The sequence below is a fragment of the Podarcis cretensis genome (genome assembly GCF_951804945.1).
Source record: "Podarcis cretensis genome assembly, chromosome: 12".
Lineage (NCBI taxonomy): Eukaryota > Metazoa > Chordata > Lepidosauria > Squamata > Lacertidae > Podarcis > Podarcis cretensis.
Genome location: NC_137181.1, coordinates 48,560,520 through 48,580,128, shown reverse-complemented (window position 1 = coordinate 48,580,128; position 19,609 = coordinate 48,560,520). Strand labels below are relative to the sequence as shown.

Below are 19,609 nucleotides of genomic sequence, written 5' to 3'. Positions count from 1 at the left end.
CTGGAGCTGCTTCCTGACCGCCCCATTCAGGCACAAGAAGTTGCACACCATTCCAAGAAAGATAGGGTCATCTCCCGGGTCCTGGACTGGGTGTGGAGGGGATGGCCCAGCAGCAGCCCCGGGCCAGAATTCGCCGGCTACACAACCCGCAAACATGAACTGTCGGCCCACAAGGGGTGCCTGTTATGGGGAAGCAGGGTCGTTGTTCCCCAGCCCCTCCGCAAAAGGGTCCTCACAGCCCTACACGAGACACACCCAGGGGTAGTAAGAATGAAGGCCCTTGCCAGGAGTTATGTGTGGTGGCCAGGGATCGACGGAGAGATAGAGGCCTGGGTCAAACACTGCCAGGCCTGCCAAGAATCCCGCCCAGATCCCCCAAGGGCCCCAGTCCAGTCCTGGGAGTCCGCCCGAGCACCATGGTCACGCCTGCATGTGGACTTCGCTGGCCCCTTTCAGGGGAAAACATTCTTCATAGTGGTGGACTCCTACACCAAATGGCTGGAAGTCGCACTGGTACCGTCCACTTCTACGTCCGCAGCCATCCGGGTACTACGCAGGCTGTTTGCAACCCACGGGCTCCCTGACACTCTCGTCTCAGACAACGGGACTGCATTTACGTCAGGAGAATTCCAAACCTTCACAACGCAGAACGCCATCCGCCACATCCGTTCGGCGCCATTCCACCCTGCCACCAATGGCCAAGCAGAACGCATGGTGCGGACCACCAAGGACACCCTTCGCAGTATGACACAAGGGGATTGGGAGTACCGCCTTGCCACATTCCTTCTAGCACAGCACAGCACCCCCAGCTCAACGACTGGCCGGAGCCCCGCTGAACTACTAATGGGTCGGCGCCTTGCAATCAGATTGGACCGCCTTCACCCCGATAGAGCTCAGGATGAGGCAGTGGTGGGGGAAGGCAAGAACCCCCGGACCTTCGAGGCTCAGGACCCAGTGTACGCAAAGAATTTTGGGGCAGGCCCAGCATGGGTACCCGCCACAGTCACCAGGGTCACTGGCCCCGTGTCGTATGAGGTGCTAACGGATGGGGGGCAATGCTGGCGCCGCCACTGCGACCAGATACGGCGACGATTCCCAGGAGAAAACCAGGAGGAGGAAAGGGCAGAGGAGTCCCAAGGGAACAGAGGGGCAGTGAGGCCCATAGAGCACGAGGGGCCAGCAGGAGAGGCAGAATCAGTAAATACAGAGAGGACCCGCGAGGCCGAAAGGACACCGGAACCAGAACCACGACTGAGTGAGCCGGTTGCGCCAGACCAAACAGCCCCATCACAGCCAGCATCCTTGGAACACGAGCCAGAACCTGAACCCCGGACCAGGGAACACCCCAGGCCGCAACGCACACGTAGGCCGCCGGCGTACCTCGAGGACTATGAATGCGACCTCCCGGGCAGGACTGGAACTTAGAGGGGAGGGGTGTTATGTACTGGGTTGAATAGGATCCAAACTGCAGCAGTCTGATTGGCCCTAGAACAATAGGATCCAAAAGGCAGCAGCCTGATTGGTCCTAGAACAATAGGATTCAGAATGCAGCAGTCTGATTGGTCCTAGAACAATGCAGCAGTATGATTGGTTGGCAGGAACTACCCAATCATGCTCCAGATAGAAGTGAATCCACAACCTGATTGGCTTACAGTAGAATTCCGGAATTAGCCAATCATGTGCAGCCCATTGTGTAAATAATGTATATAAAGCAGATACCTTGAGGGGACTTTCATTCATTCCTCCTCACCACTATGAGCTGAATAAAGAGCATGAAATCACTTTGCGACTCTGAGTATATTTCACCCCCCCATCTTTCTTATCGCAAAAAGTTAATTTTGGGGTGTGTGCGTGCAAGGCGAGAAGAGCTTGTTTGTTGCACAAGGACTCCAAATCAACTTTAATTGTACAAACTGAATTTGTCAGCATGCAGTTGACCCCCACTGGAAAATAGCGACAGTCTGGAATTGCTCGTAGTCTGGTAAAGCAAATATCTGATATACTATCCTGAAGCAGAATAAATAAATCACCCTAAGAGGGTATTGCTTCTCCCATAGCCACAGCCATGGATTCCGACAGAAATCAGGCATGGCTCTGTCTTCCAGTGTGGTGTAGTGGTTAAGAGCGGTAGACTTGTAATCTGGTGAACCAGGTTCGCATCTCCGCTCCTCCACATGCAGCTGCTGGGTGACCTTGGGCCAGTCACACTTCTCTGAAGTCTCTCAGCCCCACTCACCTCACAGAGTGTTTGTTGTGGGGGAGGAAGGGAAAGGAGAATGTTAGCCACTTTGAGACTCCTTCGGGTAGTGATAAAGCGGGATATCAAATCCGTACTCTTCTTCCAGCTGCCCGGCCTGCAGCCTTGCCAAGTTCCAACTTCTAGTTCACATAACCCAACTCTCAACTCTGATCTCGAAACAGCTGAGAAAGGATGGCCCACCTTTTTGTCCTCTGGCACAGAACCACTGCCTTTGTTAACAACCCATAATTAAGCCATTACCTCACCAGGAAGCTAGCCTGCCTATTCTAGGAATTTGAACCCTTGCTTAGATTTTAACATTTCCTGGATCCAGGAGGGGTCTCGGCTTACAGCCTAACTGCTGCCCCACCAAAAAACTCACAAAATTTACTTATTTGGTTTATATTCTGCTTTTTGGCCCTGAGAGGCTCACAAAAGAGTCTCACTCACAGTAGAAATCACGTACAAGTCTGGTATCAGGATCAGAAATAATATAGCCTCTGGAGGTCAAACTGCTGTGTTAGCAGCAAGTGACCTCTTTGGGGCACAAGCCAGGGCAGTGTGTGTGTCCTGAAGCCCAGGCCTACCTGGTCACAAGTCTGTATGTCAAAGTCCAAAGACCAGTGGTCAATCCACACATCCAAAGTCCAGTTCCGTAGAGGTCCAGGTGCATCCAAGTCGAGGTCCACCAACATGGGTGTTAGAGCAGACACAGCACCTCAGCTCTGCTTCCCTTTTACACTCTGCTTGCTGATTGCAGCATCTGGGCTTGATGAGGCCTGTGACCCTCACCTGTCCCAAACCTAATCCAGCAGAGGAATCACACACCTCCTCCCAGATTTAGTGAGCCTCACCTGGTCAGCCAGGGGCCCTTGGCTGCCTCAGCCTCCTGAACTGCCCCTCTCGCTGCTCCCTATGCCTGTGTTTGTGGAGACGGGGGTCCCTCTGGCTCTGGTGATGGGTCCTGCTGCTCTGGTTCTTGTGGACTGACCCCCATCCCCTTGCCATCCTCCATCACCCAGTGAATACTTCCTTCCCTGTCCCCTGCTTGCCCTGGTGTGTCCCAGTCCTAACTACACCCCTCACCAGGATCCTCTTCCTCCTTCCTGTCGTCCTGCCAGTTCATAACATCATGGGAATCCTGGGCTGCCAAGATGACAAGACCCCTTCTCTCAGCCTCGCTGATGTGGTCTGAAGGAAAGCAGAGCAGTATGTTTGGCACCAGCTTGGCTGCAGGAGTTGCTGGAAGGGGACATAGAAGGTGCCATGCACCCGTCTTAGGGACTCCACTCCAGAGTTATGTAGGGTTCGCTCCTTACCCTTTTCTTCTCCCAAAGATATCTCTCAAGGCAGTGGAGGTTTAGGATCAGAGTTTTCCTTCCCTTAGATGGTCTACCTTCCCAGGTGGACGAACCCCACCTGTCCCTCACTTCCTTCCACAGTATGTACAGAAACTGCCTTCTTGACCGTTGGACCCACTACTAATCTCATCTGTTCAATCTCCTGGAGTCTGTCCCTAACTCACCAGCGAGTCCCTAACTCACCAAGGGCTTGAGACCCATGGGCTACCTTCCCCTGCTTTAGCCGGTCAGTCAAAGCCGTTTCCTGGGTGTGGCACTGTCATGCTGTCGGCTTCTAGAAGCCACAGGTGAGAACTGAGTGCAGGATGGGGACCAAAGATAGACAAACTACCCCAGAAGAACATGTCCCCCACCAGAGGTACTACCCCTCCCCTAACACTCCATATAAGAGTGGGGTGTGAGTGTTTAGAAACTAGCCTACTATATTTGCATTTTTTGCTCCGCCCACTCCCCACCTCTGCACCTAGGGGGAAAGACCCCTGACTCTGGCAGTGGAAGAGGGGATTCTATAACTCATGAGGTTCATGAATAGGCCTGTGTGCTATTAATGCAGAAAACTCTGTGAACCCAATGGGAATGTATTCATTTTAACAAAATTTATATACCTCCCAATTGTTTATAAGGAACCTGTGAATTGCAGTGTAGGAAGAGCCCTACGTTCCATGATGCGACTGGGAGAAAGTCAGTGATGCCACAGGAGTGGGAGATGCATATATGTAGGGCATTTTCTGTAAGTCTTAACTGGGACGCATACACTCCAGAGGAGGAGGAGGAAGCCTTGCTGTTGACTCCTCTTGGTATCTAACTGATCAGTGATTGACCTACCTTGTAAAAATACGTAATGGCAATTCTGTCAAACATCAGCTTCTTATGACAAGTTAATAAATGATGGGCAATCTGAAAGATAAGTAGAGTGCAAACCTGCTTGCTCATAGCCAGATTTCTGCTTGAATGCAACATCAGATAAAGCTCCGGATAATAATTTGAATGAAACGTTTTCCTTGGCTAAGAATATCACCATATAATATAGATTAACAGCACTATTTTGGGCATGTCCAGGGAAAGTTGTAGAGGATTGCAGTCTTAATTATATGATGAGTTTGGGAGCAGTATCATGGAAAGAATGAGTGAGCTAAAGAGATCTGATAGGATAAAATAAACAAGATATGGTGCATACAAATTATTTAAGGACAAGGGCTCCAGAGTGACCACTTTATTAAACACCTATGTGTTCATACATGTAACAAAGCTTAGGTCACCTTCCTAATAACCAATTTATGGCATGATAAATGTAATGAATATGATCACAGGGAAAGACTGACTGAAATCATTCAATCTTTGACCCACTTTCACAATATTTTATATTTTAATTTTGACTGTGGCGTTAAATTAACAAAAATTCTCAGTGTTTTTATGTAAGAGACTAAAAGGTAGCACCTTTGCTGCAACATCAGATTAGGGGTACTTCCAGATGGATGTTTAGTACCGTTTATGCATGCAGTGTTTCTGCCTCTCCCCACAGCATCCACACAATATTACTGATATCAGAATGCTAGCTGGTATTCCCTGCTGCTCACCACATTTAATCTGGGGAATGTCAAGTAGGTTATACAGTAAATTCGGACCCATTTACAAATGAAGCCCACATATATAAGTATCCTTAGACTAAGGCTGCAATCCTAACCCCACTGACCTGCGAGTAGGACTTGCCTCTGAGTACATATGGATAGGGATTGCATTGTTAGTCATGTAAAGTGCATTAGTCCCAAACCAGAGGTCCTCATGACTTAAACCGGGAACACAGAAAGTAGCCTGCCTTAAAACAAGCAACAAAGTACAGTATAGTTGCTTGTTCTGTTATGCTTATTTGCATAACAGAATTTATGCTTAGTAGTTCTTTTGAGGGCCAGATAAGACAAGATATTGGGAAATCTGAGCAGCCACACAGTGTGTTTGTGATTTGGATTGAGGCTGCTGTGTTAGGGCTATTTCCTCCAGTCTAAATTATACTCCACATCCAACAATCTACCATTTGCCCCCAAATGTCATGAGAGCTATTTCAGTAAGGACTGTATGACCCTTGTTTTTTCTTTATGACACATCAAAGAAAATGGGTATGTTTTTAAGTATACTGGTTTACACTAATTTTTAGACAAATGCAGTCAAAACATATGAAACATACTGAACAGTTAAAGTATTACCATTTTGAACCACTTCCAAGTCAATTAGTGACCAGCTACTGAATTCAGCCGCTTCCCTGCTAGGCAAGCAGTTTATTCTGTCATGGCAATGTGAAACAGCTTAAATTTTGACTGACAGAAAACATGCTTCATTTCATAAGCACAAAAGCACATTGAAAAAAAAGTTATTTTTTGCAACCTATTACTGTAAATGCATCCGATTCAAATTTTGAGGTACAGCCAGGGAACAAAATCTATTTTATTAAAAATGAGTGTGGGATTAATGCTAGTATATGCTGCCTGAGGAAATGAATCATTCAATTTTATATTTTTGACGGGTTTTTTGGGTAATTTATATCCACAAGTATTTAGGAGCTTCTTTGCAATCTCGAAGCAGCAGGTATGCAAGACACAAATACACACTATGGTAAAGTATCAGTAAAGTATATGTTAAAATATGTAATTTATAGGCTCTGTCACTAGAACCTGTCACCTTCTTAGAAAAGCCTTTAAAGGAGAAATTCATGGGGCTAGAGCCAAAGGGTTGCTTTCTCTGACAGAGGAAAGGAATCTTCAGATCCAGCACATACAGAATAGGTCTATCGTCTGTTATCCCTGATAGGTAAATGACTTGTGAACATCAGCAATTGTAGGGTAGTGTGTGTGTGTGTGACATTGTTGCTTGTGGGCTTTCTGGAGGCAATGTTTCTCAACCTTGGGTCCCCAGATGTTGTTGGACTACAAATCCCATCATCCCTGAGCTCTGGCCTTGCTTAGCTAGGGATGATGGGAGTTGTAGTTCAACAACATCTGGGGACCCAAGGTTGAGAAAGGCTGATCCTAGAACCAAGAGGTTAGACTAGATGGACACTTTGTTAGATACAGTTCCTTCCCACCCACACCACAAATACTTCTCCTTCCTCTATTTCTCCCTCTGGTTGTTACTTGCTAAAAAAAATTCTTAGGAAACTCTTGAAAGTTTCTTGAAAGTTCTTTTCAGTCCCTCCTAACAATTAAATAGAATGTTGATTTGTTAATATATAGAGAGGGGATGTGAAGAACCAAGATTTAAAACTACATTTCATAATAGAAAAAACCAACCACTGCAATTTAAGATTATTGTGCTAGTCCAGTAATACTGGATATTGTGTCTGTAGCTCTTTAGCACAGGCTATACTTTGGTAAAAGAAAACTTGGTATTTTTTAAAAAAATGCACTCAAATGTCAGTTTTGCTGTAATTATTCAGCAGTCATTGATACTCAATAATAAAATGTTTATTTATATTCTAGTGCACTGAAGCAAATAAAAGAACGAAGATTTGCCATGCCCATAAAGAATAATCCACATAATGATGCTGCAAAGCCTGTTACTATGAAACAGAGCTTGGTCAGAGAGTTCCTCTGTTGAATTATTAGTTCACATTCCTTCTCTTGCATTCTATTTTGTTTTCCTACCCAGAGATGGAGCAAAAAAGGGATGGGGTAAATAATAATGTCACCTACTGTATAAAGGCAAGCCACACCCACTGAGCCATCCATTTTTGCCTCTGAGTCACCATGTGGCCTCCGGAAGGTTGTGTATGCAGGAATGCAGCTCTCAGGCTGAAAAAGTTGCTCTACTTCTGCTATACAGCCTTGACCAAAATATTCTGAATTTCATAAAAGGTAAACTATGCAAATATGCATACCTGTGTTTGATTTATATGAGCAGAATTTCCACATAAGTCACTACAGTATGAGATCTCACTCAAGATATCCACTGGTTGTTTGCTTTTTAAAAGAGAGAATAAGGTCAAGAGATGTAAACTGCTGTGAGATTACATACAAAAATGCCTAACTTGTCCTTCTGTATTTGGTGAAAAACAACCAAACAGGATTTGGGAGGCAAGAAGTTTCATTAGCCTTAATTAGGAATTTAATTAAATTAGGAATTTAATAACATATATAACGAAGACAAAATATATAGCAATATATGGTTGGCAAATACACAGAACCCAAAAGGTTGGAATACTTGCATGATGAAGACTGGTTGACCTGTCACTCCCAAAAGTAACAATAGTTTCATCTAGTCTGTTGCCAACTTAGCAGATTTGGGGAAAAAACCTCTACTTTCTGTTCTACTATTGAACATTTACCTCTAGAATGTGATATATATTTCCTGGGATATATGGACAGATTCCAGAAAGGCTGTTTGCTGCATATAACCTATTGATTTCAGTGTGGAGTATCCAGAGTTTCTGTGCAAACCATCAGAGAAATGAATGGAAGGTGTACTGGAGATGGGATTCCTTACATTTGTGATATAATAACGAAATTTAAGACAGTGTAAGTTCAATTAGATGTGTAAAACAAAAAATATATTTTTACTAGTTAGTTAACATTTGAGCACCAGCTTTTCCACTTCCTACACATAACAGATTGTTTTTCTCCCTTTAGTGCAGAAGCTCTTTTGAAACTACTGAGCTAATAATTTTTAAAATAAATAGCAGGTATGAATTAACAAGTTACTTAGAGAATCAATGCTCCTAGTACAATTGTAAAAGAAAGGCCATGTTTGAGAAGCATGTAAATTACAGGAATTTAACTCTTTGGGTCTGTACCTTATAGGTATGAAAAGAACTGGAATTTGAACTTTTGGTTTTGTTTAAAATAAATCTTTCTACTTCACAAGAATTAATACCTCCATGTTTGTAGTTTTCCAGGCAATCCACAAGATAGCTATTCCAAAGACATGAAGTACAGAAATAAAGACTATGCCTTTTCTTTGCTCTCAATTCTATTACGGCTTCCTATCAATAAACATTTTTTTCAGAAAAAGAAAACAATAAACTCCTTAGAAAGCATAAATCCCAACATATTGGGGAAAATAGATTTCATATTTTTAAAATCCTATGCATTTTCTTTTTGTGGCAGTTTAACACAGCAAATGCTCTTCAGACCTTAATCATCTGGTTCGTATCTAAAAGATAAAGAAATAAGAAAACAGATTAAAATATTTTTTAAAAAATAAACAGGCAAGATAGGAAGGTAATGATTAAATAATCACATAAGACATTGTCAAAAATCTAATTTATTTTGAATTACAAAATAATCTGATAATTTAGCATCTTAATACATAACCCTAGGATTTATAAACCTTATCCAAGCAGCTCAAAACCCTATGAATTTGAAAGCTCCATTTGAGCCATTCCATTCCAGTTCTGCAGTGCAACTTCAATGAAACAGTATTGAAACAGATGGACACTCTAAATATCTAAGTGACTAGATATACACTAGGGTTACTAAGCTCTCTGTACACATTTGGAGGAAGATGAAAAGTGTATTGCAGCAGTGGATAGTGGGGTGGGGAGACAGCACCCATCTGACCTTTGGTTGCCTCACTGCTGCTACATACCAGGGAAATGAAAAGGAACATGACAGTGAGATATGAACACATTGGCACCATGCTGCCCTCACATAACTGTGTTTCATTACGCAGCAGCAATACAGGTGACCAGAAGCCAGGCAAGTGTCCACCTCCACTGTCTACTAGTGTATTCTTACTAAATTTTTGAAGTGTAATCTGCCACCATTGTATCTTGTCAACAGAAGGAGCTACTCATGTCCTTTCTGCAGCACTTCAGTAAGGACCACCTCTTGTGGTATGCATGTTTATGGGTTCTCGCTGCCTGAGTTGTAGAAAGAACATCAGGATCTCAGGCTGCGATCCGAAGAACTCTGCAGCTAGATCTGAATGTCCAAGGCAGCTTTACCCTTGTGTTTCAGACACAGCAGTAATTTGTGTTGACTGGCAAACAGGTTTTGAAAATGTGGGGGTTTCTGATGTCATTTGTACTATGGCATGAAGGTCAGCATTTTAAAGAAAAAGGAATAATTTTTTACTGAGCTCGTCCCAAGTGTTCAAGTGCATCAGAAGCAAGCTCACTGGACCCCAACCTGTTTTCAGATCATGGAAGTATCTAGCTCTTAAAAGTTTTCCAAAAGCAAACATTACCATACAAACCACACGCTGAGAGGACAAATGAAAGAGCACTGCTTACTTTGAAAGCTTCTTTCGTAATTCCTTTATCTGTTCATTCTTCTTGGAGAGAATCTCTTTCATATTGCGGTAGGCAGTTGTTTGTTGGAACTTCTTTTCCAATTCCTGTTAATTTGAAATTACCAATATATTTACTTTGTTATTTTTAAAAGCGAAATAGACACTGTTTATGTATTTAACAACTCTCACTTAAAAGCCCCTTAAAGCATTTGTTTGCCCGGCTGAGTGGTATGTCACATGGGTAGTGACATTTTAGCAGGTGACCTCTATTGCCTCTACTTCTCGTTGCTCCCTACATGAGCAACCTACAAAAAACCTACAAAAACAAAAATAAATGTTTGGGATTGCTCAGCGCTCTGAGTGGAGCATGTACATGTGTGCCAAACATCTGTAAACTAATATAATTCCTCTTTCCCAGCCTTCTCCAATTGATATTTGGCTTCAGCATAAAGCATCCAGGATCTGATTGTGTTGTTGAGGGGTGGGGAAAGGAATCAAATCAACCCTGAGCCTCCTTTCGCTGTATTTTCAAACCGCTCCGACAGTCTTCCTGCTGCATGGAGCTCTCAGAGAGACTGAAAAACAAAACAGCCAGTGTTTCCTTTGCAGCAGGAAGGCACCCTGCCGCCTCTTCCTCTCAGATGTTGCACAAGCACACTGCACACTCAGAGCACTAAGTAGTCCTAGTTTGTTTTTATTTACAGATCTTTTACAATTCTGTAAATCAGAATTGCACAAAATATGTATTTTAAAAAAGAGCAAGCAAACTGCAGTTTAACCCTGCAAGCAAACTGGGGGGAGAGGGTTGAAAAACTCACATTTGAGGTATTTTCTGTCAAGCTGTGCCCACAGGTGTTGATGGCAAACAGCAGAACACCAATTAATATGGTGCTGGGAAAAACATGTGTGGACCCTCATGTGTCAACTGCATGCACAGAAACACTGGATCTGAGTTACTGCCCCTGTGTATATGTGCCATAACAATATTCCGCTCCAGAAAAAGCCTGTGCACTTTTATCAATGTCTTATGTTACAGGGGTTTAGGAAGGTGGTAATGACTATAACTATTCAACAGAATAAAAACTAACCTTTTCAGCCATAGCCAACTGGTCCTGAACCTTAAGAAGGTCATGCTTTGTTGTTACCAAATTCTCTTCCAATGATTTTTGGCTTGCAGTACTGTCTTGCAAAGTCTTTTCAAGCTTGCACTTCAGATCAGCCATAGTATTTTCTAACTCACTAATGTCCTGAGTTGGGTTAAACTGAAAAAAGGAAATATATATTCATGATTTAATTAAATAAATGCATGATCATTGGTTACAAGAGTAAACAATTGTTCTCTCTAAAAATCTGAAGTTTCAAATTATAAAAATAAATACAATGTGCTTATTTCTCTATTTCAATTATTAAGCAAAAAGGTTCCCAAAGCATCTTACAAATGTACGAAAGTAACTGCCCTTGAACACAGAAGAAAAAGGGAACAGGAGGAGGAAAAAATGAAAATTAATGGCAGTATTTCTTAATTATAGAGTTCTTCTAATGATCAGCTGGAGGCATTCTAGTTCAGACATCAACTCAGCCTCGTTTTTTCCAGAATAGGAGGATGATAAAGGCAGTAACTTTATGTCATTACTTAAAAATCAAAGATAGAACTCTGAAGTGGAGCTGACATAGTAGGCATAGTACAATCTTAATTCTGGAAAGCAATGTAGAAAATAATGGTATACTTAATATGTACAATGTTGCCTAAAAACAAGTCCCTTCTTGTCAGGGTGACTTAAAAGAGTGCCTGGACACTTGGTTATATATGAGTACTCTGTTTATTTTAATAACATAGCTCAGGGTGGCCCAACTTTTCATATCAAGTGGGCCACAAGAGTACTTCAACATAGAACCCATGAGTCACACACTGCCTTGTTGCGTGGGGTAGAGGGGGGTGAGACCAAAATTTGATACCCCCACCCAGCCCTTGCACTGCCTTCCCATAGCCAGGTAAAAGAGACACTGGACTTTGGGAAGGCAATGTTCTTCCAAGGAAGCATGCATATAATTTTTCTGAACTTACTGAAAACTTACATAAAGCCTGTCTGAAATCAATGGGTACTTTTGAGTAAACATGGAAAGGACTTTCAGAATTAGAGAATTGATGAAAACACTTTTAAATTGACAGTAGCAGATGCACCACAGTTTAGTATAAGTGTAAACCCTGGAGCAAAGTGCTGAAATGCTTAGAAATGAGAAATCAAATACATACCACAAACCATATTAGAATGCAAAGCAAAGCAAAACAAAACAGGAAATGTGAATTATAACAATGAAAAAGGTGTATGAAAGAAAATTTAAAGCCTGCCTCAAATTTAGGATGTTACCTTACTCAAAGAGAAATTCTTATTTTGCAATGCCAAACCTGTTTTATTGGTATTATTCTTCAAATTTGGTTTTAAAACAGTGTTACATATGATCACATCTGGATAAATAAGATTAACAAGATGATCTCTAAAAATTTACTAAAATAATCTACATGGAGTAATTTTATCAAAACAGCAATATTCAATAGAAATGATGTGAAAACCTTTTGATCTCCCTGGGCAATTTGTAGCTCACGTAGAGCCTTCTCTAACTTTGATTTTTCATCCAGTGCACTTGTAGCCTGGAAAAGATTGAAAACAACATTCAGACCATATTTTTAGAAAAGTAATAGAATTACTACGCTTTTGATACACATATACCAACATCTCAAGCAAACTTACATGCCCTTCTATGGTCTTTAATCTAGTCTTCAATTTTTCATTTTCTTCTTGGAGTCTTGCTATTTCCTGTGAACAATTAATAAATTAGCTTGCTCTTGACCAAATCCTAAATACATCATGCCTAGCACACATAAGTGTTTTTCAGACTAGAAAAAAATGTATGCCTGTGTGAGACCAAGAATGTTACTAGGATTTGGCATACTGGACTTTGTTCCTGCTTTATTTGAAAAATAGAAACTGTACAGAAAATTAAACTAGGATGAAAAGTGGGATCCACATCTAACTAACATTCCCTGTTTCCCCAGGCAGCTGTTCAGGCACCTCAGAATGAGGAACGATGAAAGGAACTGAATCTAAAGGAATCATTAAAGGCTGGTGGTGGCAGGGAAATGTTCTCACTCTAATTTGGGGTAAAAGGTAAAGGTAAAGGTACCCCTGCCCGTACGGGCCAGTCTTGACAGACTCTGGGGTTGTGCGCCCATCTCACTTAAGAGGCCAGGGGCCAGCGCTGTCCGGAGACACTTCCGGGTCACGTGGCCAGCGTGACATCGCTGCTCTGGCCAGAGCCAGAGCCAGAGCCAGAGCCGCACACGGAAACGCCGTTTACCTTCCCGCTGGTAAGCGGTCCCTATTTATCTACTTGCACCCGGAGGTGCTTTCGAACTGCTAGGTTGGCAGGCGCTGGGACCGAGCAGCGGGAGCGCACCCCGCCGCAGGGATTCGAACCGCCGACCTTTCGATCGGCAAGCCCTAGGCGCTGAGGCTTTAACCCACAGCGCCACCTGCGTCCCCTAATTTGGGGTAGAAATGCATTAATCTTGACTGCTCTATGCACATCTTCTAGTTCTCAGCTTCCATTTCTGAAGACATAGCTTCAAGCTCTCTTCTGACAGAAAAATTACCTTTAAAGATATTTTCCTGTCCCCTCGCTCACGTTTATTTTGATTACACACACCATTTCACTCCACTGACACATACACCTTATGAAGCTAAGAAGAGGCTATGGGGATTTCAGTAACTTCTAAACAATTTGAAATAATATAAAACAGGTTCAGTTGAACAAACAATGAACCACAATAAATATCACAAAAACCAAGTTTTACCTTGTTCAATAATTCTGATGCTCCTTCATGCAATGGAGTAAGTTTAGGCTTCACCAACTCTGGATTAGGCTACAGTAGGCACAAAAATGTTGCAAAGTATTCAATTAAACATTTTCTTTCTAACAAGTATTATACAGTGGTGCCTCGCAAGACGAAAAGAATCCGTTCCGCAAGTCTCTTCGTCTAGCGGTTTTTTCGTCTTGCGAAGCAAGCCCATTAGCGGCTTAGCGCTATTAGCGGCTTAGCGGCTTTTAGCGGCTTAGAAAAAAGGGGGGGGAAAGTCGGAAAAACTCGCAAGACATTTTCATCTTGCGAAGCAAGCCCATAGGGAAATTCGTCTTGCGAAGCACCTCCAAAACGGAAAACCCTTTCATCTAGCTGGTTTTTCGTCTTGCGAGGCATTCGTGTTGCGGGGCACCACTGTAATAGCAATGATTGCTCCAGCCTTTCCATACTTTGGCTGGAAGACTAATCATATTGTAGTGAATATGGTGGCCTCCAGATGTTTTAAACTACAACTCCCATCAGCCCCACCCAGTGCAGCCAATGTTCAGGAATGATGGGTGTTGTAGTCCACAACATCTTTATAAATGGCTCATCTGACTGGGTTGCCCCTGACACTCCGGGCGACTCCCAACAAAAATAGTAAAAACACAATACAGCACCAAACGCTAAAACCTTCCCTGAACAGGGCTGCCTTCAGATGTCTTTTAAAAATCACATAGTTGCCTTCAAATGTCTTTTTAAAATTGTGGTTGTCACTGAGCCCTTAATCATTTTCTCTGTGCATGCTAGAGTAATCAGAGAAGAGGGGTGTAGCGATCAAAAAGGGGGTTCCTACACTCCTAAAAAGTCTGCTATCTTGGGCTCACATTGCCTCAGCTGGTCTTCCGGTCATGAAAAGAATGCCTTCCTCTCCATCTCATCCAGAACTGGACTGTCACTGCTTTCTCCCTAGCTTGCTGGGTAACTGGGTCAGCCTGTCCACTCTCTGCACCCTGAAGAGCTGACTGACAGTGACCTCCACAGGACATCAAGCTTTGGAGCAGGCAAAAGCAGTACTAAACTCTCTCAGAGCTGATGCTTGCTCCAAGAACAGCACGGCATGAGAAAATCTTCCTTCCCTGACTCAGGGCAAAGGACTCACATGTTGTGTTCAGCAGGGGTGCTCACTAGTTGCAAGAACTTTCTTTACTGTTACCTTTCCCCTTAAACAAGAACCACACACAAAACCCTCACACCTTCATTTCACAATAAATCTGGTGAGTTTTAGAAATAGACACATACCTTCTTATTTGAAGATGTAAATTCTGACTTTTCAAACTCTGCAACTTGCTCTAGTAAGTCTCTTGAAAAAGAATAGAAAATATTTTAGTCAAGCAATTCTACTGAACACCAAGTTATATTCCATAATTCATAAAGCAATGAAAAGTTAGAAAATGAAAGAATTAGCCCTGAAGTCTTACATGTAAAAACTATGCTAAGACAGAACCTTTAATGAAGACAAAACAATCACTTCTTAGATTAAAAAAACCCAATCATTTTGAGACTAAGGCTTACCAGGCAGTAACTTACCAGGCAGTAACCTCCAATGAATTCACTGATACTTCTGCATGAACAGTATTATGCTATAAACTGCCATTTATGAAACTACTGTGGTGGGAAAGACCTTATTAGTAAGGATACACTTTAAGTGGATACAAAATTCTCTTTATAGTATTTTACCTATTTTCCAGCTCAGAAATGTCAGTCTGCAGTTTAAGATACCACTTCTCTGCTTGGAAAAAAATCTGGCGCAGAAGTAATACATTGGTATAGGCTGTGTTAATAAGTTCTGACTCCACCTCACTGTGTACCACAGTCTGCAAGCCATCCAGTATATCTGTCACTTCATCAATAGTATATGTGTCTTCCACCAGCCTAAACAGAAAAGCCCACAAAACAGAATTAAAAAAAATAACCGTGCTAACAACCCAAAGCATCAGCAGTATTACAAGACCTTGAAAGATTATATGACTATTTATTTTTCTAGTAAGATGATTGGCAAACTGGTCAAATGCTATAGCCCATCACTAGACTGAGCACTTCCAAATTATGTCCATCGTCCCAAAAGTGTCTTCATCCTGCTTTCTACATAAGTATCAGCAAGCAAACATGGCTGCCTGACATCTGGAATACGTCACTTCCCATAGTTTGTTAAGGAATGACTCCTAATATTGGTTTCATTTGTGTTTACATTTGTATTACAGGTATTCCATCCTCATGGTACCTGCTTTCCTTCAGGTCCTGAAAACAAGAGTCTACTGTCTTAAGACGCTGGCCACGCTTGGAGCGTGCAAATCGCATGTAGTTGATAACTTCATTCTGGTGTTGCTCATTCAGACCCAGCTCTGCCTGCAACGAGAATAAAAACAGCAATGAAGCTCATATCAATAAAGTATCGTATTTGGATTTCCTGCTAATGAATTGATTAAAACTCAGAGCCAGAGCTATTGTACAGGTGACAGCAGAAGGTCCCATATATTGTTGAGAAAGAAACAAGAATAGTAATAGAATAATGGGGTTGGATGGGATCCTGAGGGTCATCTAGTCCAATCCCCTACAACACAGGAATCCTGCCCACAGTCATTCCATAGTGGTGGTGGGTATGAACCACTAATCTTCCGGTTAAGAGCTAGACACACTGATCCACAGCACTACAGAGGTTCAGGGGTAGAGATAGGTACAACTAAACCAACCAACCAACCAACCAACCAAACATCCAAAATACATAGCAATAAGTCATTTGGTCTTGGTCCCCAATTCTCACCCTCATGACCCTACAATCTCTTATGTGCATTTATTTGAAATCAAGCCCTCATGGGTGGTAGATGGTTGATGGAGGACCCTGGGTTGGAGGCAAGGAAATGTTGGGTTTTCCATGGTGAGAGGACTCCGTATATTATTTATTCTATTTGTATTTTTTTGTAGCTGTTTCTGTTTTTTATTTACATTAGTTTTCTATATCGCAGTGTACTATGAAAAGCTTTAATAAAAAAAATACATGCTAAAGCAAGCTCAGCTCAGTGGGCCTCTCTCCCACTTAAAAGCTGTGCAGAAATACATTCCTCCCCTATCCATCCTGCAAGGTGGTTGTTATACCTGGTTGTTATACCAAGGTGGTTGTTGATACCCTGCCCATCTGACTGGGTTGTCCCAGCCACTCTGAGCGGCTCCCAATGTATATTTATTTATTGAATTTATATACCGCCCTATACCCAGCGGTCACAGAAAAGATCACAATATATAAAATCAAAATAAGAATAATAACCCAATAGGTAAAGGTAAAGGTACCCCTGCCCGTACGGGCCAGTCTTGACGGACTCTGGGGTTGTGCGCCCATCTCACTTAAGAGGCCAGGGGCCAGCGCTGTCCGGAGACACTTCCGGGTCACGTGGCCAGCGTGACATCGCTACTCTGGCCAGAGCCAGAGCCAGAGCCAGAGCCGCACACGGAAACGCCGTTTACCTTCCCGCTGGTAAGCGGTCCCTATTTATCTACTTGCACCCGGAGGTGCTTTCGAACTGCTAGGTTGGCAGGCGCTGGGACCGAGCAGCGGGAGCGCACCCCGCCGCAGGGATTCGAACCGCCGACCTTTCGATCGGCAAGCCCTAGGCGCTGAGGCTTTAACCCACAGCGCCACCTGCGTCCCATTAATAACCCAATAACACCCCCCAAAAAAAGATATATAAAATAATGTATATAAATGTATGATGCATATGATGTATATAAAAACATCAGAAAACATTGTACATTAAAAGTAGGCAAGAGGAGCTCTATTTGTGGCAACGAACTATTGGGAGAAGGCGGGCGCGGGGTTGTGTGTGTGGATAGGCCAAAACAAACGAGCATAAAAATAGATGTCCTAAATTATGTTTCAGTCCCGCCGTCCTACACGAAAGGGGGCGGGGTGAGGAGGAGGCGGCGGCTGAAGGATCAAGGCCGGCGTGGTTTGGGGGACCGCGAATCACGGAGGGAGGCTCAGGCTCCCTCAGTCAGGATGAACCCCCAATTTCTAAACCCGGGTGCGTTGGGGGTGAGGAGCGAGGAAAAACCCAGGCTGGTTAGGCCTCTCTCAGGCGAAGGAGGCGCCACACTTGAGGGTTGGGGAGACGCCACGGCCTCGTCTCTCCCTTCTCGGGAAGCTAAGCGTTGCGTGAGGGGGCAGAAGAAGAAGCGGGGCGAGGCTGAGGTAGCGCGCCGGTTGCTCACCATGACGAACCGGCGGCGGCCCTGAGGCAAAGCGGCGACGGTTTACAGCGCGGCGGTTGCCATAGCGACGGAGCCAGGAGGCTCGCGACCCCCTCCTTCGGAATGCCGTTGGCGGAAGAGGAGGGGGGAGGAAACCGTCGCGAGGCCGGAAGTTGAGGCTGGCGGAACGGCCGTTCGGATTTGAACGTCCGGCCGGGGGCGGAGCAGTTGAAAGGCAGCGCGGAACGTTCGAATGGCGGCTCTAATGTTAGAGACTGGGCTGCCTTCTTGCTTATTTCTCCCATAGGGCGGGGGGGGGGGGGAGAAATCCGGGGTTTTAACGTGACTTTTATCTCTGGGCGGCAGTAGCCCCTCCCCCTTTTAAAAAATAAAAACAAGAGGGATGCATGATCTAATTCAGGTTTTATTTAGTGTAAGCATGTCGTTTATTCTCTCTCTCTGCGTAAATACTGTTATTGTTATTAATTAAATTTGTATTATTATTAATTAATTTTTTAAATCTTATTTTTAAGCTGTATTCATTCAACTTGTTTTTATTATTGGTTGTTAGCCGTCCTGAGCCCGACCTGGGCTGGGGAGGGCGGGGTATAATTTTATTATTATTATTTTATTGTTGTTGTGGCTGGGGAGGGCGGGGTATATTATTATTATTATTATTATTATTATTATTATTATTATTATTATTATTATTATTATTTTGTTGTTGTTGTTGTTGTTATTTGGCCCTTCATCCGGAGGACGCTGGAGTAAAATTCAGCTGCCACTGTATGTATTTGCGGGAGAGGGAAGCTTTTTGCCCCTTGCCTTTAGGTCCCTTAATTGAATTATGTCTGGGTTACAAAAACCAAACACTTGGAAAGGCAAACATACCCTCACAAATCATACTGTCCTATTTATTATGCCATCACAAGGCGCAAACCAGGGAAAGAGGTGGGCAGCAGATCTGTTCCAGTTTTCAAGGTTGCATAGGTATGTAATGGTATAATATAAATACAATATGCACACATGATTGCAATACGCGCAATATGCACATATTATTGCAATATGTAAATATTAAATAAATAGGTCATACAGCGAACATTGAACCATTAAAAACAAAATCACCTTGATAAAATTGTATTTCATTTTTAAACTACAGTCTAGTGAGATAACCAGATTCATTAGCATTGCAAATTTCCCTGTTGGTGATATTGCTAGGACTGCCAGATCTCTGTCCTGAACTTTCAGAATATTGGCCTATTTCTCAAGGAGCATGGGAAGAGTAAAATTTCAAAATGGGCAGCTGGAGGGAAAGGGGGTAGGAATTTACCTATGCCTGAGAGGTTTTTGCCGCTTGGCCCTCCCTTCCATACCCTGCACCCTAAAGGCACCAATTCCTGGGCCCTTCCTGTCCCAGCCCAGTGGCCTCTTTCCTTTAGCTTCCAGGCTTTGCTTACTGTGACTCAGGAGATCCTGCAACCCTACATATAACTGATTACTAATTTTGTAAAATGTCATTCACTTTAAATGACAAGAGATATTTTATTTCGTTCCTGAGCATAAAAGGCATCAAGAAACATTCTAGTACAGTGGTACCTCGGGTTACATACGCTTCAGGTTACATACCCTTCAGGTTACAGACTCCGCTAACCCATAAATATTACCTCAGGTTAAGAACTTTGCTTCAGGATGAGAACAGAAATCGTG

At 43.2% G+C, this 19,609-nt stretch overlaps 2 protein-coding genes across 3 annotated transcripts in view; both read right to left on the bottom strand.

Annotated features, from left to right (window-relative positions):
- The window catches only part of SLC6A20 (solute carrier family 6 member 20), a 35,032-nt gene extending 30,252 nt beyond the window's left edge, over nucleotides 1-4,780 (bottom strand). Inside the window, exon 1 of one of the 2 annotated variants that reach the window (XM_079947316.1) lies at nucleotides 4,522-4,780. In XM_079947316.1, the coding sequence (XP_079803442.1) occupies nucleotides 4,522-4,621 (100 nt within the window). In that variant the 5' untranslated portion in view covers nucleotides 4,622-4,780. Of the gene's footprint in view, nucleotides 1-2,826; nucleotides 3,066-4,521 lie in introns of those variants that run through there. The other variant, XM_079947317.1, reaches the window with a different exon arrangement.
- Nucleotides 4,781-7,672: 2,892 nt separating this feature from the next.
- On the bottom strand, nucleotides 7,673-18,081 carry LZTFL1 (leucine zipper transcription factor like 1). The gene is made up of 10 exons (XM_079947423.1): nucleotides 17,924-18,081; nucleotides 15,942-16,066; nucleotides 15,398-15,592; nucleotides 14,960-15,020; nucleotides 13,673-13,741; nucleotides 12,570-12,635; nucleotides 12,392-12,469; nucleotides 10,908-11,081; nucleotides 9,821-9,924; nucleotides 7,673-8,739 (listed from the first exon to the last, which is right to left on the bottom strand). The coding sequence occupies exons 1-10, from the start codon at nucleotides 17,924-17,926 to the stop codon at nucleotides 8,721-8,723; spliced, it is 894 nt and encodes a 297-aa protein (XP_079803549.1). The 5' UTR covers nucleotides 17,927-18,081; the 3' UTR covers nucleotides 7,673-8,720.
- Nucleotides 18,082-19,609: the final 1,528 nt, after the last annotated feature.

What these genes read in the sequence shown, in the direction of transcription:
- LZTFL1 (XM_079947423.1), bottom strand. An exon ending in ATTTCTGAGCTGGAAAATAG is followed by an intron (nt 15,021 to 15,397) that starts GTAAAATACTAT and finishes TTCTTTTTCAAG; the next exon opens with AGACTTACTAGAGCAAGTTG. An exon ending in TTACATCTTCAAATAAGAAG is followed by an intron (nt 13,742 to 14,959) that starts GTATGTGTCTAT and finishes TGCCTACTGTAG; the next exon opens with CCTAATCCAGAGTTGGTGAA.